Below are 19,628 nucleotides of genomic sequence, written 5' to 3'. Positions count from 1 at the left end.
TCTTTCTTTCTTTCTTTCTTTCTTTCTTTCTTTCTTTCTTCCTTTCTTCCTTTCTTCCTTTCTTCCTTTCTTCCTTTCTTCCTTTCTTCCTTTCCTCCTAACTTCCTTCATGATTTATTCTCCTTTTATGGGCACTGATGTTTTGCCTGCATGTATGTCTGTGTGAGGGTGTCAGATTTTGGAATTACAGCAGTTGTGAGCTGCTGTATGGGTGTTGGGAATTGAACCTGGTTCCTCTGGAAGAGCAGTCAGTACTCTTAACCACTGAGCCATCTCTCCAGCCCTGGGTTATATATTCTTGAATGCGGAAAAACGCTTTTCTTATGGAAACTGACAGAAATGTTCACTTGCAGTTTGGCACAGCGGCAGGCTTAGCTCCAACATGGCCCAGATAGAGGAAAGGTGACCTGGCCTGTGTGTTGAAATTGTCCTGGGATGGAGTTTAGGAGAATCTTGCCCAAGCCCAGGGTTTTTAAAACTTGCACATAAGTGTCTTTGAAACAAAACTCAAACCTTTATGATTCTCTCAATTCTTAGTGCCAAACACACCCATGTGTCCACTCAGCAGGGAGAGGGTGGCCGCTGGGACTTCACCTTGCTAGTTGTCCAGGACCCTTAGGTGCAAAGCCTGGCCTGGCAGAAGGCTGTTGGGTCTATAATGCTTGTAGTTAGCACCTGAGTGGAGAAGTGTGGAGGGCAGTGCCTATGAAGAAACGGCTGGTGACCCCCCTGCTTCAGGATGCAGCTGGAACGGCTCTGGGAACCTTTTAGGAGCAAGTGCTGTGACAATTTAAGTGCTATTTACAACAGTGACCTGGCTTCGAAGCCCACTGCTGCCAAAATGCCCACCTTCTAGAAACTGTAGGCCCTTGCCTCCCAGCCCTCCCTAGCCGGGACTCACTGTTTGGTGATGACCACAAACCCTGCTCAATTAGTGCCAACAGAAAAGTCACGTACTGAAAACCAAGGACCAGCTGTGCCAGAACAGAGACTGTGGCTTTTAAAGGAACCGTCCTGGCAATCCCATCAAGGCTTTAACTAAAAGCCCCGTCTGTCATACTTCAGGTCAGAACCTTCTTTGGTCCATGCTACCTGTTGCCTTGCATGGTTTTGTGGAGTAGGCTGTGGGTGTGGCTGGACCAGCTAAAACCTTTCTGTATGCCCCTGATCATAGTGGCGCCCTGCCCAGACCCTGCTGGTGAGACTTTCCCTCAGGTGACAGGTCCTGGGGATGTCCTGGGCTGTTAATGTGTCCAAGTGGCTTATCCATGGCCACACTTCTGGCTTTATTTGGGAACAAAAACAATGGTCTTTATCTGCAGTGTGTGCAGAGTAAATCACCATACCTCAGAGCGAGCAAGCATAGGGAGTTCACATGGGCTCTCTGCCTTTCCTGGAACTCCTGCTAACTACAGGCACTATTGTGGTGTTTGGGTGGCATAAAGGAATTCATGGGAGTCAGAGTGCCCCCCCCCCATTTTATCTCTGCTGCGAAGCAGCTTCAGTTGCAAATTGGTGTGTTGTATGAGTGCATACAGGGCAGAGAGAAGGCCACCAGGAAGGAGACAGTGTCCCATCCTTAGTTGGGGATGGAACCAGAGGACAGCTGGGGAGGTCGGGGTGACTAGGACAAAGTTTGTCCTTCTCAGAGGTCAGGCCTTTCCCAGCACCAAGCTCCAGTGACTTGAGGAAGAGGCTTCTGTGAAGCCACAGCTTGCTCTGGAGCCCAGCAGGGACGGAACCATCGAAGATCTTCAGTGTCAGAAGGACACGATTACAACAAGATCCTGGGGACAGGCTGGTCATTGGAGGGAGTTCTCAACTAGAAGCATGGGGCCTGCCTTTTTGGAATTTAAGTGGGGTGGGTACTCTAGACAAGCAAACTGCAAGCAGACAAAATGTCACCTAAGGGAGAAAAGAAGCAAGATTATAAGATGTGTGTTCTGTTAGCCCCACCAAGGGCTAACAGAGGTAGCCATGATGGAGGCCCTGCAGGATACATAATATGTGCTTGGCTGGTCACACTGTTAGAGAGGATGGTTGGGCCACTAGACGCACTGAAGATGGAGACCACTCCTGCAACCTGTCCATGTTTGCTTTCTATTTCAGAGATAAACACAATGAGCAGTAACTTTAATTTTTTTCAAATCCTGTTTTTAATGATGGTTCTTAAATGCTTTAACCTTCCTTGTAGCCCACCACCCATCAGAGGTAGTGAAAAGGATATGGGGGTGGGGGTAGGGGGAAGTGGACCTGTTTAGAAAGGTTCTTTGGAGCAACTCCTGTCTGTTGTCTGGAAATTTGCAGTTCAGTTCACAGGTTAGCAGGCAGTGGCCGCTCCATCCACTCGCAAACACCTCACAGCTAAACCACCTCACAGATGCACCAGCTGCCCAGTTCAGTAGAATCAGGTTAGCAACAGCAGTGACACTACCTAGCAGAGACAGCCAGTCAGCAGGAGGGGCCCGGGAAAAGTTCTCAGCTGTGCATCTCTCAGGGAAGTGAAGATCAGCGAAGATGAGAGACTCACAAGCATTGCACAGCTAGCTGTACCAGCAAGCCAAGCTGTCTTCGTCATTCTGTGGAGTGCTATTTCTACCCGCCAAGCATCACATGTCCTCCACGTGTCCTGCCTCAGCACATGCATCCAATCAGCCCGAGTCCTTGAAAGTGGCAACAAACTACAGCACACCACCACAAGTTTTTGGTGCGTTTCTCTCTATGGTTTCCCGACAAATGCAATGTGAGGTGGACGATGTGTGTCATTAGCCAAGAATCCTTCATCACACATCCTTTCACGTGCTTGCTTTAGTAGAAGAACATCATTTCCCCCATGTCTGCTTCAGCTAAGCATTCCTTCACGAATCTGCCTTAGCTTTTTACACCTGTGTCCACTTTAATGAAACATTCCTTCATGTGTTTGTCCTAACAAAATACCCTCTAACTGTCTTTCCAAAGAACTTTCATGTTTCACTTCATTGACCAAAAGCAACTTGGGGAATAAAAGGGTTTGTCTCATTTTAGCCCTTCCAAACATGAAGAGAAGTCAGGGTGGAAATTTGAGGCAGAAACTGAAGCAGAAGCCACAGGAATGGCGCCTACTGGCTTGCCCTCCATGGCACGCTCAGCCCTGGTGGCCCCTTCCACCACCGTGGCCTTGGCCCTCCCACATCATCATTAATCAAGAAAATGCCCCTACAGACTTGCCTATAAGCTAATCTGATGGAGGCGTTTTCTTAATTAAGGTTTCCTCTTCCCAGGTGACTCAGGCTGACAGAAAACTCACTAGCACGCCTCCCTAGGTGGGATCATCTCTGTATCTGACATAGCATCCCCGAGTAAGTGTAATTCTACAACTGTCCTGCAGAGGGCAGCAGGCGCACACAGACTCCAGCCTAACCGCAGATAAGCCACATGCTGCCTGGTTCTCCCAATGTTTAGATCTCTTTTTTTGCCACCAGAGTCCAGAGGACTGGAGCCATCCTGTTCCTGAAGGAGGAATGAGAGGGGACTGAGAGCAGCTATATGCGTCCCTATCTTCTTCAGCCACTGCTCAGGGTTCTCAGGTCTATGGCAGCAAGAGGGATCAAGGTCTTAGGAGCTCTGGGCTGGACTGTTCCAGGTCCCCTGCATTCTCTGCTCTTGTAGAATGCTTCCTCCACCTTCTGACATGCCTTGCTCCAGAAACTCGTGTGGTGAGTTAGTCAGACATGCCTTTTACCCCTCCAAAGAGGAACTTAGGCGACCACTCAGAATGAACCTGCTTCTCTTCCTGGAGTCTGCTGCCACGCGGGACGTTAGATTATATAACTATCAACTATTGGTTTATCTCCCCAGCAAGAATACAGGATTTGTCCCCAGAGACAAGTGGATTCATCAAATGACTAAGTTCCTGGGTACCACTGCCACCGGGACCTCTTTCCGTGGGTTCTCTTGTTGACGTTGGGCATCTGTGCCAGGAATTAGCTCATTAGATTTCCACAGGACCCTGGGAGGTGGCTACGTGTAATTCCATTTTACAGATCAGGAATCTAAGGCTCAAGAAAAAAAAATCCAAGGGAGACCACACAGCTAGCAACAGGCAGAGCCCAGCTCCGATGCCAAGTCAGCCTGCTGCCCAAGCTCACATACCCAGCCGCTGCTCTGAGCCATGCTTGGGCCTGAGAGACAGGCTCCAGTGCTGCCTGGCTCTCCTGGGCCTCTGCCAGTCTTCAGATAAGTTTTCCCTCCAAATTTACCCGGGCAGTTATCAGATTTCGCTGATCAGTCCTTTCTGGTTTTTACCCTTACAAACTCTGGCTTGTGATATGAGAAGCCTAAGAATTCTTTTCCTTGTTTTTGCTCTGGTGGGGGTGGGGTGGGGGAGCACAACCCAGGAGCCTAAGGTCTTTTACACCATAGGCAAGGGCCCTAAAATTGAGCTACATACTCACTGCACCTCATCCCAGCAACAGGCAGTTGGGGATGGAGTGAGAGAGAGAGAGTAGTTCACAGGCTATGCTAAAGCTCTTCGGTTGCCAGGCTGACTGGCCTCGGCCCAGGTCTGCACCAGACCAACTGTCATTCACAAGGAAGCACTCAGACTTAAGGTGCTGGGCCTGGACATTTGAGATGCAAATTCCCCTGTTCTTGAGGGCAGTGAGCGGTGTGGTATTTAGGAAAGAATTCTTGTGGGTTAAATTTAGGAGCCTGAAAAAATTCCAAGCCCCACATATTTTTTTGGCAAGTGTCACATGGCACTTTCATCTGATGGAGAATGAAGGACGTTTTCCCTGGGCCTGGCTTTTCCATAGTCTGCCCAGCTTGTGGCTCGGGCCAATGGCCCCCGCCATTGCTATGCTGTTCCCCTGGGATTGTTTTCTTTAACAATCCCATTGACCACTGGGGGCCAGGCCTTTGGTGACTGACAACGCAGGAGAGTGGGTGCATTTAGCTCTTTCCTCCTAGATCAACCCTTCAGAGGCTGTGTGTCCGGTGGGCATAAATGCTCTCTGGATCTCTCCTCTTGCTGGCCTTTCGTCTCCTCCCCAGGCTGTGTGGGCTCCTCTCCTCTGAGGAACAGATGAAGACACTGTTGGGAGCTTTTGGGGAGCTCAGAGGGTTAAATGACTTGACCAAGGTTACTTATTTGGGACTTAAACTTGTCTTGAACAGAGTATCTCAAGCAAAATTGACCTAAGTGTATGCCTTGGCTCTGCCCTTGACAGGGAGGGCACGGTACAGGTGGGCACACCTCACACAGATCTTCAATCTGTTAAATGGTTTGGGTCCCGGGACACTGAATCACTGGGACAACATGTGCCCATGGTCAGCAGGGAGCCTGGCTTTGCACATGTCTGGACAGTGGTGCTATCAGAGCACATCACTGGGCCCCTAGGCTGGATGCTAAGGGATGTTGAAGAGTTGTGGCTGGGGCTCCTCGGCCATGCTGGCTTGGATGAAGCCATTATGGACCCCAGACCCTCCTCCATCCTGGACTCTGTTCTAGACAACAGCTCTCTCAGCCTTTCATCCTATAACATCGGTCTGCCCTGATGTGCCCAGAGCAAGGGGACACGGACCAACCAAGTCCTTCTAACGGCTCAGGCATAGGAAGGAAGAAAGGTAATCTCAGTCACCGAAGGCCATGGTGGTGAAACAGCTGCATCTCACAGCTCACACGACTGGGGCACACACAGCCCCGTCTTGACACACTTTGTAGTGGGAACACATCCACCACCCACCTCACCTCTCCACCCCGCAAGGACCAAAGTCTGTTTCGAAAATAAACTCCAACAGCTCATCTAAAAGAAAAATAACAAAACAAAACCAACTTTACTTGCATTTAGCCGTTAATAAATAATTTACAGTATGTACACGCAGTGGCGCTCCACACAGGTCGCAGACAGGTGGACTCAGTGAGGGGTCCCCACTTCCAAGCAGAACGTGATCAAACACAACCAAAATAAAGTGCTTCAACTCTTTTACTTCCAACATAGGGATAGCTAAAAACCAGCAGGGGGCAGGCGGAGCTGACCCCTCCCAGCTACCCACGTGGTTTTGGCAGGGGTTTGGACCTCTGGGAGGGAGAGGCAGGTTCTGCAGCCTCCGGCCAGTGTATGAGAGGTCCCTGGGGGGCGGGGCTGGGGTAGGCTCTGCAGGGCCGCTGGCTGGGTGGCCCAGGGGGGCTGGCAGTACCGCTGTGTTGGTTCCTTGGGGGGGCCTCTGAAACAGCAGAAGAGATGGGAATGGCTCTGGGCTCTGTGGATGGACTCTAGCCTTGAGCTGAAGGAAAGAACGCTAGGCTCCCAGTGACAGGCCAGAGAGTTGAAAGAAGGTTCTAGTGGGAGGAGAGCCTGCCAGGGTACATGGTGCAGGAAGGCCTCTTAGACGGTGCTCCCCTCAATTCCCACAAAGAAATGCAGACAAGAGGGCTGGGGGGTGGAGCTGCTGACCAGCAGCAGGGGAAGTCTAGGAGGCAAGTGAAAGGGCAGAGGACAGGGCAGGCCAGCTGGCCCTATCCACTGGGTCTGCCGCTCATGCCCTGAGACCCTAGCCCCTCTCTGGTGGGGACTCATGTCTGCTGGCAGGGACAGGGGTGAGGGGTGGGGGTAGGGATGGTGATGGCAGGAACCAGAGGATCACATCTCTGTTGAAACATTCAGAACGAAAGCACTTCTTAAGTGCAATGGGAGAGGGGCAGAGGGTGGAGCCAGAACAGAGATGGGGATCTGAGCCCATGAATGGTACCGCTTAGACCTCAGGCCAAAACACAGCCTCCCTTCAACTGTGGGGCTTTGCAGGCAGGTGCCTGGATGCAGCACCTCTGACAAATCCGCAGTAGCTGGATGCACGGGACAGTCCCTGCGTAGCACTGGGTAGGAAGGGACCAGGAGGGCACAGCCTCCTGGCTACAAGGTTACAACCATTTGCTAAAGATGCTGAGCAGGGCCCTCGGGTATGCCCTTAGTCATACTGCTAAGGAGTACCTGCCTGGGGATAGAATCTTGGAAATGCTTCTGCCTTCCTGATGTGGGGGTCTTTCGGTGTCCCCATGGGCTTAGTGTGTGCGAGTGTGCTTGTGTAACAGTGTGCGCGCGTGTGTGGGAGGGCACAGAGGCCCCAGAGTAGGTGTGCAGCAGTCAGCCGGGCCTGTCTCAGTGCATTGTGAGGGTGTGGAAGGAGCCGACTTTCCCAGTGTCTCTCGGGTGACGGGGGCGGGGGCAGGGGACGGGGTGGACTTTAGCTTAGGGGGCTCTGGTTCGCACATTCACACGGTGGGGGTCAGGGTGGAGGGAGCTGCTCTCCTCCTCACACAACTCTACTGTCACAAAAACACAGCATCAATCACCACAACCTTGTCGCGTGCACTAATCGAGAGGGGAGAGCTGTCCCACGTGCCCTTCGCCCAGGCCAAAACATCTGCAGATGGCTCTGAGGGCACCACGCTCAGGCCATCAGCTGCGGAGGCCACCTCTGCTGAACGGTGGGTCTGCAGAGAACACTGGGTCTCAGGGAGCCAGCCCACCTGCTGGGCTGCATCCTGAGGCTGACTTGAGCCCTCAGACAAAAGGAGAAGCCAGGGGCAGGAGCCCAAGGCTCAGGGCAGTCCATACCCTCCTCTGTATCCTACATGGCCAACTGTCTACCACAACACAGGCAGGAGGACCAGAAGTGGGACGGTGCCAAGGAGAATCTGGGGGGCCAAGGGGAATGTGGTGGCAGCGGCGTCGGCGGCGGCCACAGCTCCTGGCAGCTCCCGAGTCCTTTCAAACAGATGCAGCTTGTCCTTGTTGGAGTGGAGCATCTTGCCATCCTCCAAAGCATAGTAGGCAGCCAGCGTGAAGTTCACATCACCAGTCGTGAGGAGGTCGAAGACACAGGCCTGGTAGTACAGGTCTTCTACGGGCAGCTTTTCCTTGCACTTGGCCACGGCTGTCTCATAGGGGAAGGTCTCGGGGACCACGGGAGAGGGACTGGCAGCTGCTGGCCTGCGAGGGCTTTCAGCGTTGGCACGGAAAGCCTGGAAGTCGATCTGCTGGTTGAGCGGGCAGCCCCGCAGGCAGAGGTAGAGGCCTTGGCTGTCGCGGTCCTCCACGGCGTTGACTACCTCCTCAGGCATCCGGACGGCAAAGGTCAGGTAGCGGCCCACCTGTCGCACCACGATGGTGGTGCCGATGTACTTGGCCTGGATCTCCACGTGCTGGCCCGACACCTTCTCTGTGATCTTCAGGCTGTTGGCCCCGTGTTTATCTCCCCCATTTTTGGAGCCGTCCGCAAAGGCAGACGGAAGTTCGTCCATCTCAGCTTGGTAGACTTTCTGGTCCACACACTCTTGGAAGTTCTTGAAGATGATGGTGAGCTATGGGGAGAAGATACAGAGGAGAGTAGATCAGGACGTGTGAGGAGATGTGCCTTAGAGGTCTTAGAGGACTGGAAGGTACCCCAGGATGCTGTGGACTCTCCCTTCTCCGTAACACTCACAGCTAAATACCAACCACACTCTTGTACATTTAATACTTTGTAACTTTTATTATATATGTACTAAAATTACTTAAACGTTCGCTCACTACCATAACTTAAAAAAAAATTGGCTTTCTCACTATAGAGAGGTGAGCCATAAAATAAAATATAAAATTAAAGGGTCCAATGAAAACTAAAAGGTCTTTAGTCCGCTAAGATCAGGGTAAAAACCGCTTCCCCAAACATCAGACCCCAAATTATTCCAGCTCACGAGCGCTATCTGATGTGGCCAAAGCTGTGACTGGGTTAAGGGCCATGAGGGGGGCATATCCTGGGTTACCTGCATGGGTCTCAGGACAGTTGCCAGTGTCTGAAGAAATGAGAAGTCGAGGGAGACATGGCCAAGAGGACAAGGCAGGGTGACTAGGAGTGGAGAAAGCAGCTATGTGCCAAGGGACACCAGCGGCAGTGGCGGCGGGAACCAGAAAGCTGGCAAGGACGGCCCCGCTACACCTTCCTGGTCATGCATGCAGCCCAGGAGCATGTAGAATGCAGGGCTGTAATGCCCAGAGATGAGTGCAAAAGTCCATGCAAGCGAGAAGACAGAGGTCATGAACCAATGCAATCTGGGGGGGAGGGGGGGGAAGGTAGGGAGGTCATTTCCAAATGGAGCCTACAGGGGAGGGTCTGGGAGGAGCCAGCCGTGTCTGTCCTTAGGACTGCAGACTCTCCCCGTGCCTGCCACTGTGGGCCCTGCAGTTATTATCCCCCATCTCCTGTGGCACTGTGAGAGTTTCACAGTGGCTCAGAGCGCTGCAGCAGCCTAGTGAGGGCCACCCAGCCACGAAAGGCAGAAGTGATAGGCACTTCTAGAGGTTTCTCACCTCCAGGGCAGTGGTTTTCAACAACCTGTGGGTCATGACCCCTTTGGCAAACTTCTGCCTCCAAAAATATTTACATTACGATTCATAACAATATCAAAATTTCCGTTGTGAAGTAGTAACCAAGTAATTCTGTGGTGGGGGTGGGGGTGGGGTCAGCATAATGCGGAGGAGCTGTAGTACCGGGTTATAGCATCAGGAGGGTTGAGAACCACTGGTCTTGGGTCTTATGACCACTAGTTCACAGGGTAAGGAGCTGCGAAGCCTTGAGATGTTCTGTGTCATCCTGGGTGTGGTGTCTGGCTGCTTCCCAGGGAGGATACCAAGCTGGAGACATGAACAATTCCGTGGGAGGAATTGGGCTAGCTGGTGGGTCTCCAGAGGGGATGCTGCCCCACTTTTACCCCAGTGGACAGCACATGGAGCCTGGCTGAGGCGGGATGTCCTCCCTGGATGCTCAGGTCGTACGTGCAGCAGCAGAGAGCACCATGATGATAGCCTGAGAAGACTCCCAGGGCCAACGGCCATCCTGCAAGGGCTAAGGGAGTCTCTGGCCCCTAACCATAGGACCAGAAGCCGGGATCAGTGCTTGGATGGGGTCAGAAGTGGGAAAGTCAAAGGACCCGGGTTCAGAGTCACAGAAGAGCCAGCCAGGAAGGCCAGATGTGAGGCCTGGGGACGGCAGACAGTGCCTAGCTGAATTTCCAAGTTGCCACAGCTGCGAAGACCCCAGGAGGCCCAGATAAACAGAGTGGCCAGAAGCCAGGGCCGTGGAGCCTAGCAGCTTGTGCCCGCCTCAGGCTGAGCAGGCCAACAAGGGTTCAGTTTCGGGAGAGTTCCTTGCCTCATCGTTGTCTTGTTTTGTGGGTCCCCCCATGCTAAGCAGGTAGTAAATGGTGGCACCCAGGGGCTCTGGGACCTGAGAAGACCTGGAGCCTTGTCTTCTCACTGTATCACAGGCCCGTAGGCAGGAGGGGTGAAGGGCATGGATAGGGCAGGGCACATGTGACTCTTAGAGGCTAGGGTATTCTAGCTTTATTAAAACATGGGGTTCTTCCTCCATAGAAATACTAAAAACCAACCAAACCAAACCACCACTACCCTAACCCCCCACCCCAAAAAAAAAAAAAACCCAACCAACCAACCAAACCAAAACTAAAAATCCTTCTCCACCATCTTTTTAGATTTTACTTGTATAAAAACAATACAGGCCAGGCAGAGGGGGTGCACTTCTTTAATCCCAGCACTTGGGAGGCAGAGGCAGGCAGATATCTGAATTCGAGGCTAGCCTGGTCTACAGAGTGAGTTCCAGAACAACCAGGGCTACACAGAGAAACCCTGTCTCGAAAGCCAACCAAACAAACCCCCAAACCAAAACAACAAACCACAGCCTGGGTTGGATAGTACTATTTTTCTTCTTACTCTGAAAGATTTCAAAAAAGAACCTTCCCACCATGATGATGTCAGCTTGGGGTCAAGATGATGAGTGACCGGCCCATTCTATGGCTTTGTGGGAGAAAGGGCTGGGGAGGGAGGCAGAGGTCCCCAGAGTGTGAGCCTCGTAGGCACTGGCCATGCAGCTTTTTAAGAACGGGACTCTATTTCCTGTGTCCCTCCCTTGGGCTCCCATTTCCAGTATGCACTGGGAGGTCAACAGAGGAGGGAGCTGTCCCTGCAGCAGAGCCATTCGCTTTGGACTGCACGAAACTGCAGCTACTCAGATTCCTGACCTAGGAAAATGGCGACTTCATACCAACACAGGTGGCCTGCCACGGTAGTCTGGAAGTGGGTGGTCCTGCCACCAGAGGGGCGGCAAGGTGAGGGACGCTGATGCTCTTGTTTGGTGTACAAGGCCACACAGACTGGGGAAGGGGGCTCTCCGAGTGTCAGCAGTCTCCTCGGAACAGGAAAGGCTGGTTTGGCTTGAACCCCCATCTCTCATGGAGACAGCCTCCTGGAAGGTTGACAGGCTGCCTGACTCCTTGGCACTGGTGCCAGGGACCACAAGTAACAACACGAAGGGGGCCTGACGAAAGCCTGGCGGCCTGCTGCCAACCCACCATGGATGGATGACTTTCTGCCTTTGGTATCCTCTTTTTCAAAGGGGCCCCTGGATTTCTATGTGCCCCTCCCCAAAACACATACACACACACACACACACACACACACTGTGTGTGGGTTGGAGAGAGGGAGGGAGGAGGGGAGGGAGGGAAGGAGGGAAGAGAGAATGTTAATGATGTCATCTGAAGCCAAGGGCTGGGGGGCGGGATATAGGAGGGGGCAAGAGTTCATGACCTCTGGAGGTCTCTGACCTGAGCAGATGAAGTAAATAGTAGAACTAGTTTCTGAGTGCTAGGGGGAAACAAACAAGGGTGAAGGGGGGGGGGAGGTAGCAGAGTAGAGTTCCTATCCTCAGAGCCTCAGTTTCTTTGCCTGTAAAATGGGCACAACCAGCCAAACTGGGAGGAGGCCTTGGAGTGGGAAGCTGGCTGACAAGTCTGCTCTTCTGTAGAAAACCCTATCTTGATCGTGCTTGAAGAGAGAGGGAAAGGGCCAGGAAGGTAATGGTAGTACCCTGTGTGAGACCCTGTCTGCATGTGGTTTTATAACATCAGCTGGGCAAGGTTACCAGGTAGTGAGCTCAGGGTTAGGACTAGGTTGGAGGACTAGGCTGTTTCTGGGAAGTCAGGAGGAGAGGGAGGGGGGCCTGCTGGAGCTAGAATCTGGGCTCTGGTGGGAGAAGGTCCCCAGAGACCGCACCACTTTGGGGATGAAAGTCTCTTGCATCTCTTACTTTCCTGGGGTGCTCTGTTCCCCATCCCTTCACTGGAGATTCCCACAGTCATCAGGGGTCAGCTCAGTGGCAAAGCCTACCAATTCCCAGAGCAGAGCCAGGGGTTGAGCCAGAGAAGACACAGACAGCACCAAGGGGCTGGCCTGAGGGAGATGCCACGGTGCTGAATCAGAGAGCACGCGCACACTTGAGAGCCAGAGGCTTCAAGAACGGCAGAATGCCAAGGCACTGGAAACTGGCCGCTGAGGTAGCTCACCTGGGGACCGCAGGGATCCCAGTCTGGTCTGAGTCTTGAGTTTGGCTTGGCTACAGAAAACCAATAGTGTCACTGTCTGGTCTCTAGCAGAGCCAAGCTGATGGGGTCTGAGAGTTTCCTGCCTGCTGTGGTCAAAGGCCTGGCTCACAGAGGAAGGGCTGGTCTGCTCAAGCCCTGCCATTCAACTCCATTCTGGGAGTCTCCGTGCTGGGCTGGGTGGGGAAGTCCTCCCATTCTTACTCAGGCAGTTTGTTGGTGCCCAGAGCCCTGCATCATAGGTAAGAGGGAGTGAACAATCACAGAAACAAATCCACTTGGCTGGTGAACCACGTGACCATGCTGAGGGCTGAGGTCTAGGTGTACCTCAGCTGTGCAGGTGTTTAAGGCCAGGCACACTGACCCCCAGTACACTGCCAGTTCCAAGGTGGCAGAGGTCAGGGCCTCCCGGTTACGTCCAAGCTCTGTGTCTGGGCTCTGTTGTTACTGGTGATCACACCTCCCTAGATCGAGAGGAGCAGCGGCCGCTCTGGAGTCCTCATCCCTTTTGTATCCTCAAGTCTCCCCTTGTGCCCAGATGCCAGCCCTCTGGAGGCCACAGCGTGGGGTGGGGCAGGGAGGCTGGGTCCCTTCCAGAGCCATGTTTGTTGCTGCATTTAGAAGCCACGGCCTCAGGCTCCCAGGATTCATTTATCTTGGCTCTGGGGAAGGAGGGCGGTGAGCAGCTTAAAGCTGCAGGGAGGTATTTGGATCCTCGCCTGGGGTGCCCTTAAGCCTTCCGAGGGCCAGGAGAGGGAAGGGGAGAGGGATGGCTCTGGCCATGGCTAGGCAGTATGACCTGGTTCTGTGAACCTGGTAGGGCAGCCACGGAGAAGACCTGTTTGTTTCCTACCCAGGAGCAGGGCCCAGAAAGACCTCCTTCGGTAGGTCAGGGCCACCAGAGCAGAAGGAAGTGGCAGCGATGGAACATTTTTTCTGGCTGCCAGGTCACCTCACTGTCCCCTTCTAGGGTGTGGCAGAGAGAGAAGGAACAGAAACAGCCTTGTGGGCCAGCCTGGCACAGCCTAACATGTGGTCTTCCAACACATTCCTCCTGGGGAAATAGACCTACTGCCTCCTAGCCAGCCCGGAAGCCCCCGGGGCTATGGTGACAGGGCGGGCAGCAACAGAGGCCAGGCACTGAGGAGGGCAGACATATGCCCACTGTCTGATACCTTAGCTCCTGGCAAGTCTGAGATCAATGGAGACCTTCCTCTCACCTAGCAGAAGTATGCAGGGGAGGGAGAATCTGGGGTGGGCAGGAGTATCCTCTTGCCTGGGAAACGGGGACTCTTAGCTGTCTCTGGCACCGGCTAGTGAGCAGGACTTGAGACCTGTCACCCAAACACCGAGCCCCCTTGGAGGAGAGAATGAGTGGCTCTCAGTGGATTCCATGGCAACAGAGAACACGCCAGGCTCGGGAGCTGTCCTGGCTGAGGACAAACCCTAGCTTGGTATTTCCCACCAACTGCCATTTTGGGTGGGGAAGTCCCTCTGCCTCCTGAAACCTCCTGTTTGGTCAAAAGGAGCTACTTTAGGCAGGCAGGGCTGGCCTCAGGGAGGAGTGAGAACTTCTGGAGAGCCTCTAGGGTACTCTGTGAAGCTGGCCCACGCTCCGTTCTATCCCCCTCATCTCAGGTGCTCAAGGCTCTCTCGGTCTCTCAGCATCCAGGTAAGTCACGGAGGCACAGGGCAGGACTCTTTATCCAGCAGCCTCAGCTTCTCAGCCGTCCCATCTGACAGTGGTGGCCTTGGAACCTGCATTAAAACTACTGCATGCCTTGTTTGTTTGTTTGTTTATTGAGACAAGGTCTCACATAGATAGTCCAGGCTGTTTTCAAATTCACTAAGTAGTCAAGAGTAGCCTGCTTCTTCTGCTCCATCTCCTAAGACCTGGCATTACAGGGATTTGTCACCATGTGGAGTTTTATGTGCTGCTGGGGACTAAATGCCAATTGAATTATATCCTCAGACCCTACTGAGGGCTTAAAAAAAAATAACCCATGTCTAACCTCATCCCAAAAATGCAGGGGTCAAACCAGCCAGGAGGAGTGTGTGCATCCTGGAACTCGGGTACAGAGAGCATTACCACCACCTTTAACAACTGCTGTATTTGTAAATGCAGCCAAAGAGGTGGGCAAGGCCACCCGACGGTCCAGAGAGAGGAACGTAGGCCACAGACTCCTTTGATTGGTTCTTTTTTTTTTTCTTTTCTTTTTCAATTTTTTGAGACACAGTTTCTCCGTGTAGCCCTAGCAACTCTCTCTCTCTCTTCCTCTCTCTCTCACTCTCTCTCTCTCTCCCTCTCTCTCCTCCCTTCTTCCCCCTCTCTCTCTCTCTCTCCTCCCTCCCTCTCTCTCTATAGACCAGCCTGGCCTTGAACTTGGACCTACCTGCCTGCCTCTGCCTCTCCAGGGCTGGGATCAAAGGCACACACCATCATCACCAGGCCTTTGACTGGGTTTAAACATACATGCACTAGGAATGAGACTATTTCAAAGGCTCGAGAATACGTTTTTGGGAGTATTTCTGACCTTTGTATGTATGTGTGTGTTTGTATGTGAAGTGTACCTACCTAGGTCCATAGACATGTGGAGAGCAGAGGTCAATGAAGATGTCTTCCTCAATTAATTCTCTGCTTTTTTTTGTTGTCGTTGTTTAAGACAGGGTCTCTCATTGAACCTGACGCTCACCAACTCAGCTAGACTGGTTGGCCAGTGCCTTCCCAAGGCTGGGACAAAGCACACAGTGCTGCATGGCTGTCCATGTGGGGGCCGGTGACCTAAGCACGGTCCTCACACTTGGGTGGCAAGCGCTTTATTGACTGAACTCTAAACACTACAGTTTTTAGAACTATAGGGCTAGGAGGGAATCCATTTCACATCTTCTGCAGCACACACTTGTACAAACAGGAGCACACATACTGGAAGCTAAGCTTCTCAAACACTTGTCCTTACTGTACCCAACCCACTCACAGATCCCATTTTTTATATCTGCGCCATGCTGGGCTACTTTTATTCTATTTTGCCTAGCTAGAACGTATATGTGGTTAGGGCTGACCACTTGGGACTGGATAACCTGTCATTTCTGGAGAATTCTCCATTTCTTGGCAGCGATGGCTTGACTATATATACAAGCAACACTAAAGGGACTCCATAGGTTGTGTATATGTACCACATAATATAAAACATGTATGTATATATGTCACAACGATCAAAGGAGAGGTCCATATACTGAGGGGTAGGGGAAGGACACACGTTGGGAGTGGGGACAGAAAGGGGTAGAAAAAAACGTAAATACAGTACACCCGTGTGTGAAATACTCAAGCAAATAAACCTATATATTTTTATATACTACTTTCTGACACCAGAATAGGGTCTCATGACTCTCTCCTGAGCAGCGCCTGTTTAGTCTGAGAAACACCACGCTAGAGGCAAAATATGGGCATAGCTGTAAGTTGGTTTATCTCCCGACAAGGAATCTCTACAACATTCCTTTCTAACCCATGTGCTTCTTCACTGACCACAGTGGTGCCCAAGGTGCCTGCATAGTGTGTAACCCTGCAGGCCTGGCCCAGCCTCCCCAGACCCCTTACCTTGCTGGTGGCGGTAGCTGCGGAGCCCGGCAGCACAGGTGTATTGGTGACTTGCACGTTCAGGTAATTATTGTCGATGAGAGGCCAGGCGCCTTGCACCTTGCATGTCTGGAAGTGGTCTGTGAAAGTCCTGAGGTGTGGGTCCCCAAAGAGGCCGCAGTGAGTGTAGTTGGGGGCAGCTGAGTGCTTGTGGAAACTCTTCTCATAGTGGCAGATCTCGGGGCTATCCGAGCGCTCCTGGCTGTCCCCAGCTGGCGGGAGCGTGCGCACTCGCGGCTGTGAGGTGGGGCCGTCCTTGGAGCAGTTGTGCTGGCTCATAAGGTCCTCTATGCCATGGACAGCTGAGTGGTAAGCCAGGTCGCCCCGGCAGGTGCGGGCTGTCCGCCGGGTGCACAGGGCGTAGGTGCGCAGGGCTGCACAGAACTCCGGCACGTCGTCGGAGGCAGGGGCGTGGCTGCCTGATGACGTGGCGCTCCAGAACTCAGAGTTGCACTTGAGGATCTTGCAGGGGGAGATGGCTATGGAGGAAAACACACATGCCATCATGTCGGGACCCTTTTTTTTCTTAATTTATTAGATATCTTCTTTATTTACATTTCAAATGTTCCCCTTTCCTGGTTTCCCCTCCGAAAACCCCCTATCCCCTCCCCCCACCCCTTGCTCACCAACCCACCCACTCCTGCTTTCTGGCCCAGGCATTCCCCTACACTGGGGGTTATAGAACCTTCACAGGACCAAGGGCCTCTCTTCCCACTGATGACCAACTAGGCCATCCTCTGCTACATATGCAGCTAGAACCATGAGTCCCACCATGCATTTTATTTGGTTGGTGGTTTAGTCACTGGGAGCTCTAGGGGTACTGGTTAGTTGATATTGTTGTTTCTCCTATGGGGCTGCAAACCCCTTCAACACCTTGGGTCCTTTCTCTAGCCCCTTCTTTGGGGACCCTGTGCTCAGTCCAATAGATGGCTGTGAGCATCCACTTCTGTATTTGTCAGACACTGGCAGAGCCTCTCAGGAGACAGCTATATCTGGCTCCTGTCAGCAAGCACTTGTTGGCATCCACAATAGTGTCTGGGTTTGGTGATTGAATATGGGATGGATCCCCAGGTGAGGCAGTCTCTGGACGGCTGGGATCCTCTTCTTTAAGATCTCTCTGGGTGAAAGGTGCAGGGAGGCCTCACCTAAGATGGAGCCACTCATAATACACTGGTAAGTGAACTGTGGAGAGTAACTTGCCCTGTCTGGCCTTCCAGATTCTTGTGTATGGCCTGCTATGGCGAGGAGGGTCCAAACATATAGACCAGACTGCAGAAAAGGGACAGCATTTGTTTTTAGCGGGACAGTGATCACTGACCAATCATTCTTGGACATAAAAAAAAAAAAGCCAATATATAAGAAAGACAACAAGACAAACAAGACTTCATGGCTAATTTACAAGAATTCCAGCAAAAATAACAGAAATGTGATAGGATACCACTCCTGCCACTGTGAGACTCCCCCAGCTCTCCACTTACTTATACTCACTGAAATAAGGGATAACAGCAAGACCTACTGTGTGAATCGACTGAATGTTAAATGATTCATCTCATGCAGCTACAGTGCCAAGAGACCTTGCTCACAGCTGTTCTAAGTGTGGACACAGCATTATCAACCAAACCATCCCTTAGTTCCTCTACCAGGTCAGAGCAATGACATAATACCTTGTTGACTTCAAAGATCTTTCCCCACCTACCACAAGTCTTGGACCTCACTCTCTGCAAGTACTGTCTCTAGCTGACTAGCTCCAAGGGACAGTTTCTTAAGCTTGGCAGGGAACACTACCACACTCAATCAATGTTGGCTACTATCATTGTATCATATCACAGAGGAACTTGCTAGCTTCCTTGTCACCTTTCTCTCACCTGCAGTCTGGGAAGAGTTTCCTTTGAATCCGCTCATGTGTGGAAGCCAGAGGACATCTTTGGGGAGTTGGTTCTTGCGTTCTACCTTGTTGAAGCAGGGTCTCTGGTTGTCCCTGCTATGCTTCCTATCCTAGGGTGGCAAGCCCATGAGACTCTTGGGGAACCCCTCCCTCCGTCTTTACCTCCCATTCTCTGTGGTGGTATGCTGGCATTACAGACCTGTGTGTGACTACGGAGCTTCTCGCAGGGTCCTGGGGACTGAACACATGATGTCAGGCTTATATGCCAAGCACTTCCCAGTGAGCCATCTTGTTAGGCAAAAAGTTACAAACCTTGAGATCTTAGGGCTGGCCATGCCTGAGAACTGATGCTCTAACATACCTACATCTTGTATCTGGACATGAGCAACCTACCCTGTCCTGGTCTTTTAGATTCGTCCACACAGTCTACAGTGACTGAGCGGCTAGGCATACATCCCTGAAGCAGGATAAAAGTTTCTATGCACATCCTAAGATAAAGGAACCAGGGGTCCAACTAGAAGACTGAGTGTGGGTCACAGCCCAATGCTGGCAAGGGAGGAATCTGAAGGGAAAGGGGACTCGCTCCAGCAACTCCAGGCTGGGCCACTAACTTGGCTTGTAACCTTGGAAAATTCAGTTTGTTTCTCTGCTGTCTGATTTTCTTATAAAATCAGCCTTCACATCAAAACAAGACTTAAAATCTTTGCGGGCAGGTTGATGGGAACAGTCCATCACTATCCCAGCAGGTCTGCAGCGTGTGCCTGCTGATCTCTCATGGGGCTCTCACCTACTTTGGGGATGGGGTGCTTGCAGCCTTTTCTTAAAGGCTCGTGCGCCAGGTCACACACCTGAGTTGTGATGGCTTGAGTGTGAATAGCCCCACAGGCTCATATATTTGAGTGCTTAAGTCAATGTGAGTGGAACTGTTTGGGAAGGATTAGGAGGTGTGGTCTTTTTGGGGGGTGTGTCACTGGGGATGGGTTTCGGGGTTTCTAAAGCCTATGCCAAGTCCAGTATCCATCCTCCCTCCTTCCCTCCCTCCCTCCCTCTCTCCCTCCCTCCCTCCTGCTTGTGGATCGGGATGTAAACCTCTCAGGGACTGTGCTAGTGCCTTGCCTGTCTGCATCCTGCCATGATGATCGTGAACTGACCCCTCTAAAACGGTGAGCAAACCCCTTAACTAAATGCGTTCTTTTGTAAGAGCTGCCTTGGCCAGGGCTCTTCACAACAGTAGGACAGTAGCTAAGACATGAGCATAGAGAAGTCAGCCTCCATCTTGAGACTCAGGCTACCTGCGCTTGCAATACCGCTGGCAAACAGGTTCCTTTCGGTTGGTACCTGTTGGACTTGTTTTTCTTTCTGTTTGAGAAGAGTTATGAATTATTTGTGCATTAGGGGAAATATCTGATAGAATACATCAGTTTTCCCACTTTTATAGCTTTATGTATATCGAAGAAGGCTGACCTACATCAGACTAGAGCGGTACTGTTCAATCTTAGTACCTGAGAGGCAGCAACAGGAGGGCTGGCAAGATCTGGGACAATCTGGGTGACACAGGGAGAACCTGTCTCAAAACAATCAAAATATGAGCCGTGAATCAGCAGAGGCCATTGGTCTGTTGGTGCCTGCTCTGTAGAGAAGGACAGTAGCCATGGAGCATTGTGGTCTCCCATCTAAGACATGCTCTCCTGGCACCCACA

The 19,628-nt window shown here is 52.0% G+C and overlaps 1 protein-coding gene across 1 annotated transcript in view; it reads right to left on the bottom strand.

Annotated features, from left to right (window-relative positions):
• Positions 1-5,784: 5,784 nt before the first annotated feature.
• The window catches only part of Rgma (repulsive guidance molecule BMP co-receptor a), a 43,955-nt gene continuing 30,111 nt past the window's right edge, over positions 5,785-19,628 (bottom strand). The window contains exons 3-4 of the mRNA XM_021166768.2: positions 16,005-16,522; positions 5,785-8,341 (exon numbers count right to left, since the gene is read on the bottom strand). Of these exons, the coding sequence (XP_021022427.2) occupies positions 7,625-8,341; positions 16,005-16,522 (1,235 nt within the window). The 3' untranslated portion in view covers positions 5,785-7,624. The remainder of the gene's footprint in view (positions 8,342-16,004; positions 16,523-19,628) is intronic.

The sequence above is a fragment of the Mus caroli genome, chromosome 7 (assembly GCF_900094665.2).
Source record: "Mus caroli chromosome 7, CAROLI_EIJ_v1.1, whole genome shotgun sequence".
Lineage (NCBI taxonomy): Eukaryota > Metazoa > Chordata > Mammalia > Rodentia > Muridae > Mus > Mus caroli.
The sequence above is the reverse complement of the archived record's forward strand: the minus strand, read 5'-3'. Positions and strand labels throughout refer to the sequence as shown.